A 17,740-nucleotide genomic window follows, 5' to 3' on the forward strand; every position below is an offset into this window, starting at 1 on the left:
TATATATTTTGGTTCTAGAATTTCAGTTTGATTATTTTAATAGATTTCAGTTAAGAAGTGAAGTCCTGTTGTTTATTTCTTTAGTAACCTAATCACAGTTATTTAAAAGTCCGTATCCAATAACACCAATATCTGGATCCCTGTGGATCTGTTTCTATTGTCTGTGTTTTTCTCTTTTTGTTTTCAGTCATTTGGTCCTGTCGTATAGAATGTCTGGTAAGTTTTGATAGGATACTGAAAAATTATAGCAGGTCTGTATGATGTTATCTTCTCCCCAAGATTTACTTTTTTTTTTTTTTTTTTTCTTCTGGCAGGCTTATAGAGTAAGAGAAGCTCACCATAATCTAATAAGGAATTGAGATGTTTTGAGACTGGGTTTCAGTACTGATGAGAGCTAATTGGTTTTTCAGCTTTGCTCTTCCCCCAAAGGCATAGTAATTGAGAGTCTGGGGTATTTACTATAGTCTGCCTTCCTTTGTGAACTGGGAATTCCAACTGTTGTTTCTCCAGTGCTGAGATGGTTGAACACTTTCTTAACCTTTTAGCCTCTTCGTATTTACTTTCTGCTTAGCTTCTCCGGCACTCATCCCCCGACCCCAAGCCATTTTCATAATGTCAGTTGCTTTGAGGGGCAAAGCAGTGTGCGTGCCTCCCTGCTGTTGCCTTTTCCCTAGGATCTTGGCTCCACAAACTATGACTTTCTTAGTGGCCCCAACTTCTGTTGTTGTCGTCTTGGCCCCGTGAGATGCTGGCCGCCCTGAGCTACTAGCTTTATTTAAATCTGTGGCCCACACCTCTGAAAATTGGCAGATATATCTAGAGAAAAAGCAGTGAACATTGTCCGTTCTACCTTGGAGTGATCGGGACCCCTGATCCTGGATACCTGGATTGCTCACCAATGTATTCAGTTACCAGTTTCTTGTGTTTTACGCATCTTGTTCTCAGGGCTGGAATTGATCTGATAAAAGCTACTCTATCCTGAAGTGGAAATCGCAATTACTGGTCTTTTGAAATTTATACTCTACTTACATCCCCTCCTCCCAAAAAAGTATTTGAGGCAGTTTGCAATGATATGTACATGTACATGCAATGAAAACTTGAAGGGTAGAAAGAATCAAAAGTACAAGGGTAGCTGGGAAGGCACGGGGAAGATGTAGAGACAGTGGAAGGAGATAATCATTAGAAATTTAAGCTGTGGGTAGTTTCCATAGTTACCATCATACTTGGTACAGGACTTCCTTGAAGCTAAGGTACAAAAGGACACATGGATTCCACATATGTTGGAAAACAGGACTTGGAAGGTGGGATAGAGAAAAGAGATGAAACTAGCAATAACAGTTGTATTGGGCTTTTGGTGGATTTGGTTTATGTGTTTTTTTGTAGGCTTAGGCAAATTTTTCTTTAAAAGAGAAGTAGGAGGCAATGGAGGGTTCTGCACCTTATCTAAGAGAGTCTGATCTCATCAGGGCATTACACGTGCTGGACCACTTAGTAATTGGGATTGCTAATGGTTTGGCATAGAGGCCTTAATACCCCTGTACCACGTGACATTAAAGCCCCCTTATTTTGTCTTGAGCGTCAGCGGTCCTCTGGGCTGTGATAACTGGTTTGAGTGGCAAGGGAAATATATATATATATATATGGTTCTTGTTTTCTGGGGAAAGAATGTATAGTGGTCCACCAACAGGTATTATTTTTTGGTACTAAATTCTAAGGGAATTTTATCATATGGATGCTTGAGTCATCAAACAGCACGATGTTGTCCTCGGTACTTTTAAGGGTGATAAAAAAAATGTTTTTCATATGGAGGTTTCTTATGTTGACCCCTGAAAACAAATGAAACCATAATTTTAAGTTGCTACTTAAGTAGAGACATTTTTTATGGAGAACTAGTCTCGTCACAGTTCAGGTACCAAAGTGTTTGGGGCTCTTAATTTGAAATGCTGGTAGAATTTAGAAAACCGGAGGAAAATTTCCTTCTTTTCTCCTCAGTTATCAACTTTTACAAGAGGTTTTGACAGAAACTGGCAACGTGTGGCTATGCAGATAATCGTTTTGATTTGAAAAGAGCCATATGCTTTATTTTTTTTACAAGTTACATTTATTTAAAAATATTATTAGCTGTTATTTAGCACCATTACAAGAAATCAGTGCTAAATACCAGATTGCTTGTAACAAGCTGAAATTCTGTTACCAAAGTTTAAAATCTGGATTTGCATGGATGAGGGGACAGCTCAGTTCTGCATGCAAGACACGGCCCTGGTTTATATCTTTTTAGATTAGATTTGATCTTTCTGGCATCTGTTCATATCTGCTTTACTTTTCCCGGCGGCACTATAACGTAGCCAGCATTGAAGGTACTTTCGCAGGTTGAGTTGGAACATGGAGGCAGGAGTGCCTGAGTGATCCCAGGGGAGATGGGGTGGGGGAGGCTTCCCAGGCAGGGTGGTGCTGGAGCTGCTTCTTGTAGGAGGATGAGATTGGTGGGAGGGTAGTCCAGGAGGCACAGAGGCAGAGGCCACGGGGTGCAAAGGTCCCATGACCGCTCCCGGGAAATGCCCGGGGCCACCTGGGCGGGTCCCAGGACCTAGAGCACCACACTTCTAGAAAATGAAGGGTCATTTGTTTTGTTGGAGCAGAAGCATTACAGGGTGGGAGAATGGTGGGAGAAACTGGAGTGGTAGCCATGGGCCAGACCGCGAATCATCTTTCATGCCTTTTTTTCAGTCACTCATTTAGCAAATATTTATTGAACAATGACTGTGTACCATGCCCTGTTCTAGGCACTGCATTCAGTAGTGAACAAGACAGATAAAAACCACCGCTCTTATGGAACTTAGATGCTAGTGGGAAGAGACAGACAATAAATAATTGTAAAAATAACATACATGCGTATAAAGTATATTAGTGATAAATGAGAAGGAGACAATTTGGCCAGAAGAGCAAGAATGGAGGGGGTGGGGGTGCCGTTTTCAGGTGGACATGAAGGCCTTGTTCTGAAGGTGACATTGGAGTAAAGATCTGAAGCTGGTGAAGGAGCCGGCGCAGGGGGTCTGAGAATGTTCTGGCCTGAGGAAACATGCAAAAGCCCCGAGGCTGCGGCAGGTCTGGTTTCTTCTAGAAACTTTAGGAGGAAAGCATGGCTGACGTGTAGTGGAGGGAGCCAGTGGGAGAGGAGCAGGAGGTTCGTGAAACACAGAGCGCCAGATTCTCCGAGGCCTTGATGACCTCTGTGAGGATTTCGGGTTTACCTGCGTGAGATGCGGAGTGACTGGAGAGTTTTGAGCAGAGAAATGACAGAATACCACTTAAGTTTTTAAAAGGTCCCTTTGCTGTGTTGAGAATAGAGGCGGAGAGTGGAAGCCAGGAGGCCAGCTGGGAGGTTGTCACGCAGTAAGAATTCAGGGGAGCGAGAAGGTGGCGTAAACCTGGGTGATGGCAGTGGGGGTGCCTGGAAGATAGACGGTACCCTGTAAGTGAGAAGAAGCCATTAAAGGCTTTGGACCAGGGAAGTGACACGTTATTTGTGTGTTCAAAGGGTGATTTTGGGCAACCATGTGGAGGCAGGATTGGAGAGCCGAGATTGGATCAGTTTCCCAAGCTCCAGTCACTAAGAATAAAGATAAGGACCCTACAAAGGCTGTCATCTCATGCCTGAGCGCCCCATTGGGCAGTTGTCAACCCTGGTCAACTTCTTGACAATGGATAAGAATTGAAAAGATGTACACATGAGGGAACCTTGCCAAGGAAGTGAGGGCAATGATTGAGATCAGGCAAAGCCGATGAACCCCGTACCTGTGCCACGTGGCAGCTCTGTCTGGAGCTTTACAGTTTAATCCTCAGCCTCGTAAGGATGGAGTGTGTGGTGACTATTGTCTCCATTTCACAGATGAGGAAACTTGGGCACATGAAGGGTAAGCACGAGGCTGGGTAGCCTCTTACGGACCTTCACCTTGACACTTTTCTGACTGGTTTCTTAGGAAGATTCAGAATTGTCTGAATCTCTACAGCGGAAACAAGAGAGATCAGCTATTTCCCTTGTGAACTGGGGTGATGATGGTTTCGCTGCCGGGTAGTTAGGTATTATTTCAACACCCTGTGCTGCCAGTGACAGAAATTAGATTAAGGATCCTAAGTGGAGGTGAATGGAATTGCAAGAAACTCAAATGTCCTGAGGAAGGATGTGTGTGTGTGTGTGTGTGTCTGGGTGAATGTAGAATGATCCAGAAGGCTGGATCCAGTGGCTCAGATGATGCCATCAGGTCACTAGGGTACGTTCTCTCTGGTTCTGGTGATTGTCGGCCTGGGTCTTCTACTGTAGACGCTTCCTCACCTCGTCGGGAGGGCTGCCCACGTGCAGCTTTAGCGCAAATCAATGGTATATTACTGTATGTCCAGAGGAGAGGAAAGGTGTCTTCCTGAGAATTTTCAGCAAACATGAGCTGGGAGGATTTCTGATTTACTTGGTTTCAGCTCCAGTGTCCATCCGAGGAATGGGGGTGCAGGGTCAGCCCATCTGAGGGGCACTTCAGCAATGCCAGGCGGCACCCCATGCGTGAGCGTTTGCTGGAAGGTCTAGGCGTTAGGTCACGGACGTCATCCTCTAGGCACTGCGTTGCCTTAGGAAGAAAGTCACAGCATGTTCCAGCACTACCCCTTGAGAGTCTGGGGTTCGTAGTACTATTCTCCATGGGAAGAAAGGTGACCCATCGTTCTGAGTTACCAGAGCCAGTCCCTTTGTTTTTAAGGAGAGTGAAGTAGGGTGCAGCAGCTTTTCATAGAACTGGAGAACAGGCGGGACCTGTGCTGGCTGGGCTGGGAGGAGAAGGCCGCCAGCGCCCCCTGCTCTGAGTGCCGACTGTCTCCATCACTGTTTCTCCTATGTGGAAATTTCCTTTTTCCTTCTCAAAGTCAGTGTGATAATGGGTGGAGAAAACAAGAGCTGACTTTGCAAAAGCATTCCTCGACGTTCTTTTTCGTTTGTTTGTTTTTTTGCCCTGACACAAATTAGTATAAAAGATTTTCACCATAATCGGGGATACACATACCTTTGTTTGCCTGACAAAACTTAATGAGACACAATTGCGTCTTGCTAAGTGTAATGGACTCTGATATTTCCTATTCTGTTTAATGTCATTATGAAAACATACACACATGCTGTCGTAACTACTATAAATTCATTTTACAACCCACTAAATGGTGGCAACCCAGAGTTTGAAAAGCAAGAATTACATCACTGAAAAACAAGCAACGATTGTGTATTATTTTGCTGGGGCTCCTGTGACAAAGTACCACAGAGTGGGTGGCTTAAACAACAGAAATTTATTGTCTCACAGTCCTGGAGACTAGCAGTCGAGGTGTCAGCAGGGCTGGTTCCTTCAGAGGGATATGTAAGGGAGAATCTGTTCCAGGCCTCTCCCCGAGCTTCTGGGGGTTTGCTGGCAATCTTTGGTGTTCCTTGGCATTTTCCTTGGCTTGTAGATATACTACCCCCTTCTCTGCCTTTATTTTCACATGCTGTTCTCTCTGTGTGCGTGGCTGTGTCCAGACCTCCCCCCTTTTAAGGACACCTGTCATTGAATAAGGGCCCACGCTATTCCAGTGTGATCTCATCACAACTTAAATAATTACATCTGCAATGACCGTATTTCCAAATAAGGTCACACATTCTGAGGTACTGGGAGCTAGGCCTTCAACAGGAATTTTAGGCGGGAGGGGGACACAATTCAACTCATAGAGAAAACACAACATTGGAAATAAGTAATCGAAGTTCCCATTTTATTGAGCTCGTATTACATGAGAGACTCAGCTAGGGGTTTTAGTTCCTCAGCTCAGTGAGTCCTTCCTGCCCCATTTTATGGTTGAAGAAGCCAAAGCTGGGAGGTCCTTCTGCATCGCCTTGATTTCAGAGTCCATGCTTTTTCCTGTAGACCTTAGTGCTCTGCTTATTTATGGAACACCCAGGAGGAGCCGTACAAGTCCATTTGGTCTGAACTGCAATGCTAAACACGGATAGTAAGCGTGCTACAGAATCGTGTTGCGTTTCATTGCAATGAAGACATCTTAAAGGTCCCACATGTGATGGGCCCTACGGGCCCTACCAGGGGCTTGTGTTCTGGGGGCAGGGATGCCAGTGAACGTTTGGCTTTGTCCCCTGGCTTTGTCCCCAGCAAGTTAAGTTGCTGCGTTCCTAACAATACCCAACCCAGCAACCCACCAGACGAGGTACTCTCTCCCATTGCGTTTTCCCATCCTCGTTCTGAATTTAGATCAGGGTGAAGAGTAGAGAGAGAGAAATGAGCCAGAAAATAGAAAATTAATACTCGGTAGAGTCGTCATATTTTAAAATTAATTTATAGGCAATGTCAGATAATCGGAGTTAAATCATTTTATCAGCAGGCTGCTCCAAGATTTAACAATCGGCATCCATCGATGTAAATCAGGTCTCAGGCGCCCCAGGGAATGGTCTCCAGGGAGGAGGGCTGATACCCGGTGGACAGAAGTGTAAATACTTGATTAGCTGTGTCCTTTTCTTTCTCACAAAACCTAACAGACTTCTACATCACATTGAGTGGTGGGTTTAAATAGTAACGGGAGGGCAGAAGCTATTCAGGTTTAGAGTCAGCCTACTTTTCATGCTCATTTTCCTCCCTGTCAATCCTAGGAAACTGTTGAGTGAGAGGTACTCATTTCAGGGGTGTACCCCTCGCTCGCGGGTCCAGGGATGGGCTTTCCCTCCTTCTGTACACGCACAGGCAGGACACCATGTTCCCCAGCTGTTCAGATGTCACGTTTCTGCCACGTGTGCCTGCAAACGGGAGCACCTGCGTTTACACCAACCAGGAAGACCTGGCGTGATCCAAGACCCACCTTTCACCCCTTGTCGTTGCAGCTCTCTGTCGAGGGCGCGTGGTGAGAGTTCCCGCCGGCAGCCTGGCGCGGGTGGTGGGTACCGAGCTGGTCATCCCCTGCAACGTCAGCGACTATGACGGCCCCAGCGAGCAGAACTTTGACTGGAGCTTCTCGTCTTCGGGGAGCAGCTTCGTGGAGCTCGCCAGCACCTGGGAGGTGGGCTTCCCGGCCCAGCTGTACCGGGAGCGCCTGCAGAGGGGTGAGATCCTCTTGAGACGAACAGCCAACGACGCCGTGGAGCTCCACATAAAGAACGTCCAGCCCTCCGACCAAGGCCACTACAAATGTTCGACCCCCAGCACGGATGCCACTGTCCAGGGCAACTATGAGGATACAGTGCAGGTGAAAGGTACATCCTCACCGGGGGTGCGGGGTGGCCATGCCAGGGCCAGACTTTCCTCTGCCACTCGGCGGTGGGTGACTTTGTTAAGCAACTTAACTCCTCGGGGGCTCTGCTCCGTCCTCTGTCCAATGGAATAATCGTGTTTTACCTGCTCAAAGGCAGAAGATGGGCCAGATGGCCTCGGAGGGTCCTTTCTCGTCTCTCCACTGTGGTTCTGAACCAGCCCCTGGCTGGTGAGCCGCAGGGTATGGTGGTAGAGAGCCCAGCTCTGCGTCATGTCTCTACCCCTTGTCAGCTTCCATGGGCATGTGCCATCAGCTTTCTCTGTAACAGCGCCTCGTTTAAAGGCGGTCGGGACGAGGTGAGTTAGCACACGTCAAGCCTCAGCACCGTGCCCTGGGAGGCTGTATGCGTTACATGTAGAGACAGTGATGTGGTCACTGCTAGCTTATGAGGAGATACTGCAAGCTTTGGCCTGACGATGCTAGTATCACACCTTATGTATCTGCATTGTTTTTGGTTTCTTTTCCATTTTTTTTTTTTTTTCCATTTTCCAGGTCCGATTAGGTTTACTCACACATTCAATTCTCTGAATCCAATGAAGAAAATAGGGCAGGATATTTCCTTAATTTACACATGAGAAAATGGAAGAGCATAAGTGAATTATTTGCCTAAAAATCACAGCTCATTAGTAAAGGAGCAAGAACAAAAATTTTAATTTGGGGATTGCAAAATAGAAACATTGTTATCGTCTTTATTTTTATTACTTAATTATGCATTTATTTGTACCTTGCCTTGTTCCAAAAAGAATTCATGTCAGGATAGGAGTGTATTTAAGGATGGGGAAAGTAGACAATGAGCATGATGATATAAAAATGATTTGTAAAACCCTGCCCTATCTCAGATACTGTCCCCTATTTGACTCATGAGGTGACAAAACAGCCATGTCCATCACATAGGTATTGAAACATCAAATCGACCTCTTCCTTTACCTCTTCTTATTCCTATAGAAAATCCCGGGTGTTTTTTAGAAAAAAGTCCCATAACACATTCTTGCCCTGCAGTTGAACGATGTGTTGCTTTTACAGTCAGCACACACATGCTGTACTCTCATGAGATTAGATGCGCCCTTGTGTCCCCTTGAGGAGTTACAGGCAGCAGGAGCATTCCGCCCCATCCCAGTGTCTTTCCGGTTCTTCTCCAGGCGTTAGAAACAGGAGCAAGGAGAGGCCCTTCCTTGGGTCAGGAAAGCAGGTGAAGGGCCCATGAAAGAGACTCGTTGGCTGCCCAGGTGGCACCCTGGTGGCTGCCGTGCCTGGTCCAGGATCTGTCTGGCCTTGAGCTTCGTGGGTGTTGAAGCTGTTTATCTGTGCCCTGAGGGATAAACTGGCTTTGGGGACTGAGCCATGTCAGCTGGAATCACAGACTGATGTATATACTAGAAGGTCGCCGTATTCCTTTTGCAGTAGAGCTGGGTCTTGTCTAAAGATGTAGCAGTTTTTCTGTTATCCAGGGGAGTCCCTTCTCAAAGACACCAGCTTAGTTTCTGAGTGTGGAATGGTGGTAAAAACCAAAGAGAGCGTGAACGGTGGTTGGTGTTCGAGGACTCTCTTATCCAGCTCACAGACAAGCCTGGGAGACTCTCTTTGCCCTTTCGTAGAAGCTTCCTTCCTGGTTACCTCACTGTCGCTTTCCTTCCTCAATAGCACTCGCCAGTACTTTGCTTTGTCTCAGGTTCCCTTTTTTAGATTCTGTGGGGGAGCCCCGCCTTTTTCGAGATGGTCCTGATAGAGCAAAGAGCTGAGGCTTCAGCTTTCCCTGATGGGTTGTTAACCTGCAGATGCTCTCTGCCCACTCTAGTCATTGTAGGCATTTCCCAGGCCTCAGGGCACAGGCAGGCGTGCCTGGCTCTCCCCTCTGTGGATTGTATTGCTTTAACTCTTGGAAGATCCCTCAGGCTCCCCGTGTCCTAATAAAGGAGTATTTGACGGTAATAACCAGTTGTTTTATGGTGATTGCTAAGTGCCAGCACTGCCCAGGGCACGTCCCTAACTGGAAACGCTCAGTCAGCTCCCTGAAATACATCCCGTTTTCACCCCTTCTCAGGGATGAGGAAACTGAGGCACAAAGGGTCAAAGTAAGTTGCTTAAGGGTGGCAGAAGAACATCCCCAAGGCCCAGCTCCTCAAAGGGAGTACACACACACACACACACACACCCCAGTTCTAGCAGGGGGTCTTATTAGGGCCTCTTTTTTATTTTCACGTCAGAAAGTCAATTGCCATCACAGATGAATCAAAATGGGGAAATGTAGGCGTTAGATCAGGAAAGGGGAGGAGGAAGTTGTCCCTGGTCACAGCCTTGGTCAGGTCAGAAGGTAATGGGTGTTTGCTGGGGTGGGGGCTTGGGTGGCCCGTTGACAGTCTGTTTTCTCCCCGCAGTGCTGGCTGATTCCCTGCGCGTGGCCGCCAGCCCGCTGCCCTCCCCGGGCCTGAGCCTGCGCCAGGGCGAGCCCTTCGAGCTGCGCTGTGTGGCATCCACTGCGTCCACGCTACACACGCACCTGGCGCTGCTGTGGGAGCTGCGGCACCGCTCCACCCGGCAGAGTGTCCTCGCCCTGACCCACGAGGGCCGGCTGCGCCCGGGCCCGGGCTACGAGCAGCGCTACCACAGCGGAGACGTGCGCCTGGACACCGTGGGGAGCGACGGGTACCGCCTCTCCGTGTCCCGGGCGCTGGCCGAGGACCAGGGCACCTACAGGTGCGTCGTCAGCGAGTGGATCGAAGAGCAGGGCAACTGGCAAGAGATTCAAGAAAAAGCCGTGGATGTGGCCACTGTGGTGATGCAGCCGACAGGTGAGCTTCTGGAAAGTGGGTATTTTAAACTATATCTTATTTTCTGACCAATGACAGAACTAAGCAGGAGCCCGCCCCATCCTTTTCGGACAAGATTTCTGCTCCTCACGTGAGGCCAGGTGTTGAGTGGGGAGGGGGAGGGCATGTTCGTTTTGTGCTTTATGCCTGTAGTTTCGCTTTGCAGCGGCTTTTCATCTGGATTCAAACCCAGGGGAAGCTGCAGTTTCCATATGATACGAAGACAGTTTTTTGACTGAAGGATTAAATCCATTTAAGTGCCAGAATGAGGTCCAGCCTGGTGTCCAGAGGGGCTTTGGGGTGACACTGCCCCCACGTGGCTCCCTTGGCTTTCTCGTGAGTGGTGTTTCCAAAGCTCTGGATCTGTCATTCCCCACAGCTGTTGGGGATGTGTGTCTGGCTCATCCCCAAGTCTCCCCTCTAACGTGGATTTTCTAGGCGTGCTTTTCAGGTTCCCTCAGATATGCTGTCCCCTTCTAGGTGAGGAGTTCTCTGGGGCTGGGCCTCTTCTCATTTCCTGTATGACACATAGGCTAGGAGCATCCAGCCCTGGGGTCTATAAGCAAGTTCTTTGTCCTGTCATGTGTGAACCAGCCTTTTGAAAAATCAAAGGATCAACCAGGCAACCAGCTGTGTCCTGGGCTCTGGGGTCGGAGGTGCTGGAGGATTGTTCCCAGGCCTCATGGAGCTTCCCGCTTCGGCAGAGACAAAGTGTCAAGATCCCATTTCAGGATGATGTTGCTGTGGCTGAATGAGGTCCTTGGTTCTCTGGAGGTCTCACATCTTCTGATCTCAGAGTATTTCGCTGCCATAGCTGCTGCCTCCTGTTTTGTAAACTGAGAAGCCCTTGGCTGGACTTACTTCCTGAGTATAAAAGTGAGCGTGAGGCCACTCTTTTGCTCAGATGGGAAGGAAAGCAGGAAGCAGTGTACACGGGGAGCATTTTTCCTCTGCAAGTTGCTGCACCACCACACAGGAGCTGGACTTGGTAAAAGCAGGACTGAGGTTCAGTGACCGTGGCTGTTGATGAGGTGGGAGGTGCTCGTGCCGAAGAGAGGGGCTGCCTGGCACGGTCAGTCTTGGTTCTGCTGGCCTTGGAAGTCACTTTCCAGATGGACTTGGGTCACTTTCCTTTTGAGAAGTCACCTGCCTGGAGTCTGTCCTAAGAAACCTCAGCGATTCAGCTTGCATTAAACAACGGTTTTAATGGGCAGAAGGCTTAAGAGTTTCAGATTTGCCACAAGTTCTCTCTTTATGCAGGAATGTCAGTCATGAAGGCGGGTTTTTTTTTTTTTTTTACCTTCAAACAAGCCACAGAACCCATAATACCTAGTTATAAGAAGTCAGTACTCTGAATCTGGTAGACAGGAAATAACATTTGGCTCTCACCTGAGCCTGGGGGTTCACAACCTTTTTGTATCCTGGGCTTCTTTGGCAGTCTTTTGAAGCCCACAGACCTTTCTCAGAATTCACGTTTCAATTCATAAAATACATACAAAGGATGACAGAGGAAAGCAATTATGTTGAAATCATCATCGAAATAGTTTTAAGACAGATTTGTTATATATATAGCAATATTGTGCTTTATCAATGCATTACATAATAAGGCGTAGTGGCAAGCCTTACAACTACTGGGGTTTCTAAGTAGTGAGGAATGTGCAGGATAGTTAAAGTATTTGCAACAATTGTATCTTGATGTGAAAATCTCTGTGGCTTCTCCTGGGGCAAAGTCCTAGGCACAGATAATACTATGCTGGTTTGTTGCTTAGTTTCATAATGAGAGGAGATGCTGTAGTAGAAATTTGTGAAAACAAAGACACAACTCTTTTCTCATCCATGTCACCGACTCTCTAAATCCTATTCGTGGACCCCAGGTTAAGAACCACCACCCTGGAGTGCTGGTGTTTTTCCTGCTAACACCTGCACTATCCATAGTTAGCTTCTTAAATATTGTTATTGCATAGTTATGACAAACAGCACAAAGCTACTTACATGGTCGGGCTGCATTACCTGTGTGGCAGTGTCCCCCCATGTGAGGAGTGCTCCGGTTCACGCACATTTTAGTGTCTAGTTTATGGATTCAGTAAATATCCAATAGGAGAAAGCCTGAACCGCTGCAGGCTTTGTCTGAGGTCCCCGCTTGCATTATGGGCCCTTAGAACTGGTTCTTTTTTTCCCTTTAGCCCGTTCCTTCTTGTTTCCCACAAGTGATTCCCCACCTCCACCCCACCCCAATCCACAAGATGTGGGAACAATGGTTAGTGGTGTGACAAGATATTTAGCCACTTACAGAGAGAAAAGTACAGTGTGAACTAGACAAGTATAGTTGAAGAGGTGTTTCTGCCATTATTCCTAAACGTGAGACTGTTTTCTCTATACATACAGTCCACAGCCCCATACTGACCACTTCTTCACTCAGCTGGCTCCCTCCTGAGCCTTCTTTTACCTCCAGTAGCTGGCGGCCGGCACAGAGGGCCTCCAGCAGCAGTATTCCAGGGTCTCTGGGCACAGGCGTTGTAGGTGGGAAGCTTCAAACCGCAGCGCAGGCTCGGGGCAACCGTTTCCATACTGACTCTCAAAAGATATCCTCCAATTACTTTTAAAAGAGTCAAGGACGAGGAAGAATTTGTAGTGTGGGTGGAGGTAAGAAATTAGACTTGACATTCTTGTTTCTAATTACTGTGCCCACCTCATTTTCTGTCTTCCTCAAGGAGGGTCTTGAACTTGGCCTGAAACACTTGTTTGAAATGTTGTCAGGCTTTGGAATATTCATATGAAAGCTATTTTCTCCAGAGGGCCTGGGCTTTGGGGTTGGGTCTCTTCTGAACTGGGCACCAGCCTTTTTTGCTGAGCCTGCTCAGGACGTGAGCTGAAGCTGAGCTACTCTTGCTGGAAGACCAGGGTTGTGCCTCCATTTGAACCCCTGGGGGGTGTTGGCTGTGTGTCATCTAAGCAGCTGTTCCCAGAGCATTACCGCAAGTTAAATGTTTTTCTACTCTGATTACAGATGTTCAACTTCTTTTTAAACCTCCCCCTACCACCCCCCGCCCCCATAAATAAAGCAAAATGTTTCCATGTAAAGAGCTGTGACAAGGGAATGCTGGAACCACATCTGCCTCGAGACTGTGGCACCAAATACTTCAGGGCTTCATCTAAATACAGTGTACTTTTAATCATCCACCCTAATGAGAGAGCTCAGTGGCGTGATAATCCACAAATCATTGTTTTGGTTTGAGAATGTATGCTTTCTGCTTCACTTGAAGGTGGTCTGTCCAATGGGATAAATAACGCTCTAACTACATTGCATTTTGAAAATTTGACTCATAAAGCATATTGTCTGGTTTCACTTTCCTGGTCCTTCTGTTTAGGATTTTCCCCCCTTTTACCCAAAAGATGGTTTCACCCTCACCTCCTACACTCCAGCCTCCAACCTCTACCCTTGGTCCCCAACTAATTATATGTACCGGTCAGAACTGAACTGTCCTTTCTCTGGAAAATCACCTACGTCTTATTAGGTTGGTGCAACAGTAATTGCGGCTCTGGACTGTGAATTTTAAATCGTTATAACAAGGCTCAAACACATCTTTATTCATCAAAATAGGAACCATTACAATCAACACATTTTTGCCAATGAGCAATTAAGTTTGTTTATTCCTGTAACGTAAAAATCCATGCTTTGGGATTGGAGGATCTCTTGGAAAGCATTTTCTGCATCCTGCTGGTTGTGGAAGTGTTTTCCCTGCAAAAAGTTGTCAAGATGCCTGAAGAAGTGGAAGGCGGTTGGCCAGAGGTCAGGTGAAAATGGTGGATGAGGCAAAACATTGTAGCCCAATTCGTTCAACTTTTGAAGCATTGGTTGTGCGACGAGCGGTCGGGCGTTGTCGTGGAGAAGAATCGGGCCCTTTCTGTTGACCAAAGCTGGCTGCAGGCGTTGTAGTTTTCAGTTCATCTCATCGATTTGCTGAGCATACTTCTCAGATGTACTGGTTTCACTGGGGTTCAGAAAGCTGTAGTGGATCAGACCGGCAGCAGACCACCAAACACTGACCATGACCTTTTTTTGGCGGAAGTTTGGCTTTAGGAAGTACTTTGCGGCTTCTTCTCAGTCCAGCCCCTGAGCTGGTCATCGCCGATTGTTGTATACAATCCACTTTTCGTCGCACATCACAATTTGATCGAGAAATGATTCGTTGTTGTTGTGTAGAACAAGAAAAGACAACACTTCAAAATGACAATTTTTTGGTTTGTGGTCGGCTCATGAGGCACACACTTAATCATCAGAGCTTTTTCACCTTTCCAATTTGCTTCAAATGCCGAATGACCATAGAATGGTCGACGTGGAGTTCTTCAGCAACTTCTCGTGTAGTTGTAAGAGGGTCAGCTTCAATGATTGCTCTTGATTGGTTGTTGTCAACTTCCGATCACCGGCCACTATGCTTCTCATCTTCAAGGCTCTCGTCTCCTTTGCAAAACTTCTTGAACCACCACTGCACTGTACGTTCGTTAGCAGTTCCTGGACCAAATGCGTTGTTGGGGTTGCGAGTTGTCTCTGCTGCTTTACGACCCATATTGAACTCGAAAAAGAAAATTGCTCGAATTTGCTTTTTGTCTAACATCATTTCCATAGACTAAAATAAATATAAAATAAACAGCAAGTAATAAGTCATTAGCAAAAAAAAAAAACTGTAAAGCGAGAAATGTGCATTAACATGATGTATAACATAACCACATTTATTTAAAAATGTATTCCAGTATCAACTGGCAAATTTCAACAATGCAAAAACCACAATTATGTTTGCACCAACCTAGTATCATGCACATAGAGAAAGTATAATTTTAGTTTACGAGGTTCAGCAGACTTCTTTTCAAACGATAGTGTATCAGTTAAGAGCAGAGTCCCTTGAGGCGGACAGCCTGAATTTGAGTCCCAGCTCTGCCACATACTAGCTGTGTGACCTTGGGCAAGTTACTTAAGTTCTCTGTGCTTCAGTTTCCTTATCAGTAAAATGGAGGTAATAATAAATAGTACCTACCTCATAGGGTTGTTTTGAAAAGTAATGTTTATAATATATAAATTAATACATGTTCAGAACAGTGCCTGGCGTATAGTACGTATAGTACGTGTATGTGTTTGCTGCTGTTACTGTTTTTATGAAATAACAAGAAATGTGGTATGTTACATTAATTTATTTGATAAATATTTCTCAAGCACTTGAAACTGTAACAAAGCCTTCTAACATTAATGCCATACATAAGAACGTAAAAGGAGATGATCTAAAGGGGAGGGAGTGTGTGGAAGGGGAAAACATAACGCAAATTACCTAGACGTGTTTGTTTTTAATTTTCAAGTTCTGCGAGCAGCCGTGGGCAGGAATACATCTGTGGCTGAAGGAAAGGAGCTGGACCTGACCTGCAACATCACGACAGACCGAGCGGATGACGTCCGGCCCGAGGTGACGTGGTACTTCAGCAGGACGCCCGACAACACTCTGCCTGGCGCCCACGTGCTGGCACGGCTGGACCGTGATTCTCTGGTGCACAGCTCTCCTCATGTCGCTCTGAGTCACGTGGATGTGCGCTCCTACCATTTACTGGTTCGAGATGTCAACAGAGAAAACACTGGCTACTATTTCTGCCACGTGGCTCTCTGGGCACCGGGGCACAACAGGAGCTGGCACAAGGTGGCAGAGGCCACGTCTGTCCCAGCCGGTGTGGATGTGACCTGGATAGGTGAGTGATTTGCAGGATGGCTCTTTGCCTCTCTGCCTTAATTCCTCCTCAGGGATAGGAGGTGTGTGGGCCCTGTGTGTTTTCGCGTTATTTTGGTATTCTTGGTATCAGGACAAGCCTGGATAGATCCCAAGCTGGGGCAGGGTCAGGGGGGAAGCAAAACTGGCTGAAACAGAATCTGGCAGGCGAGGGAAAAGTTTAGATAACATGGCCTCAATACCCGCGTTTGAGAGGATCGAGTTTCCTTTTGCTGTTGAGATTCTGAGTGGCTCTTGGAAATGGATCTTTGTGGAGGGGGAGCGCGGCCAGTCATCCTTTCCTTCTCCTAGACTCCAAGGTGCTCTAAGGCCCAGTGCAGAAAGAGAATAAGAGAATTCCTGCACTTAATGGAAGGCCTTTTTTTTTTTCCCTGCTGAATGCCCTAGAATCCTGGTTAAACACAAGGGCCTTTCTGCTTCCCCAGCTCTCGGGGTGGGCGCTGACCCGGGTACGGTTCCCCCCCTGGGAGAACGGGGGGAGGGGGCTCCCAACTGTTGACCACCTTGCCACCCATTTATAACAATTGGTCATAGAGGTGAAGATCATTGTCACGTGCTCTCCTTTTTACCATCGTCATCTTCCCCATCTCTGAGTGTCCTACACGCTTGTCCTGCAGGGCTGACATGTCCTAACTTTTGTTACTGTCTTGTAATTAATTGCGAGTAAACTGAGGCAGGATGGGGCCCCGTGGGGTGCGGAGTGCCTCACTTCCCACCTCCTTTATTGCAAAGATGGAGACCGGCCTCCCCGTCAGACTCTTCTCTGTTCTGAGCTCAAGCTCTCCGCGGTCCCGTGACTCTCCTGAGCCCTGCGGAGGCGTTTGGCATGGCTCTGATTGTCAAGAGGTTGAACACCTTCAAAGGCCAGGAAATCATGTCCTCCTTCGTCCAGGGCCGCACATCCTCCAGCCGTGACCCCGGACTCCCACTTAGCTCTTCCTTGTTTCCACATTGAAATCTTCTCCTGGGTTTAGTGGATCTGTTTCTTCCTACTAAGCCTTTATTTGGCAAAGGGGGGGAGCTGGCAAGAAGGGACAGAGCCGGCAGGGACGAGAAGAGTAATAATAAGAGAGTGTGCAGAAGGTACGTCCACTTCAGAGAGAGAGCAGGCAGGGCGTGCGTCACCCCTGGTAGCAGGCTGATTCTTTGATATCCGAAAAGTGAAAGGAGCAGGGTCTCTGTCTGGCAGGCTTTTATGCTTGCCGTCTGCACCCCACGCAAGAGACTCACTATGAAGTACTGAACTGGGACAATGTTGGCCCAGCTAGGACTCTCCTTAGCAACCTTCAAAATAAAACAGATGTTGTCAGCACCAAAAGAAGATTTTTCATCTCTGGAGCTGAATTTGTCTCACGGCAGTGATCCTCGGTGCGTTGTGGGGTGCTGTCAAACCCCAGCACTGACGCTTGGTACCCCATCCCCCTCCAACTTAGAATCGCAGCTCAAACCGTTGTTTTTTTTTTTTTTTAAAGAAAGTACTGCCTGCACTCCAATTTGAGGGCCTCTTTGAAGTGGTGCTGCATTGATCCCGGCATACCCAGGGGCATGCAGGGACTGACAGAGAACGGGAAGGGAGCTCTGGGAGTGAACCGGGCCCTTTTAACTGGAAGGGATTTGCTGGTGTCTGTGTTCTCCAAAAGAGGGGAAGAAATAAAGAGACTAAATTGTGGGGAAAAGGTTCGGTTATTATGCTCAGGATCCGGTTGTTTGCTTTTCTGCCAAGGGCCAGCACCCTTGTCACGAAAGAGGTGGTGTCCTTTTTCCTGCCTGACGCTGAGGGTCGCAGACCCCACGCCTGCACAGCGCTTCGCACATAGTGGGCCCTCAGTCAACACTGGCTGGCTG

General features: G+C 47.3%; 1 protein-coding gene across 1 annotated transcript in view; it reads left to right on the forward strand.

The window, feature by feature from the left end:
* Window positions 1-17,740, forward strand: part of PTGFRN (prostaglandin F2 receptor inhibitor) — a 70,533-nt gene that overhangs the window by 22,364 nt on the left and 30,429 nt on the right. The window contains exons 2-4 of the mRNA XM_033093026.1: window positions 6,893-7,261; window positions 9,696-10,109; window positions 15,477-15,857. Coding sequence (XP_032948917.1) covers window positions 6,893-7,261; window positions 9,696-10,109; window positions 15,477-15,857 — 1,164 coding nt within the window. The remainder of the gene's footprint in view (window positions 1-6,892; window positions 7,262-9,695; window positions 10,110-15,476; window positions 15,858-17,740) is intronic.

This window comes from Rhinolophus ferrumequinum, chromosome 22, assembly GCF_004115265.2.
Source record: "Rhinolophus ferrumequinum isolate MPI-CBG mRhiFer1 chromosome 22, mRhiFer1_v1.p, whole genome shotgun sequence".
NCBI classification, from domain to species: Eukaryota; Metazoa; Chordata; class Mammalia; order Chiroptera; family Rhinolophidae; genus Rhinolophus; species Rhinolophus ferrumequinum.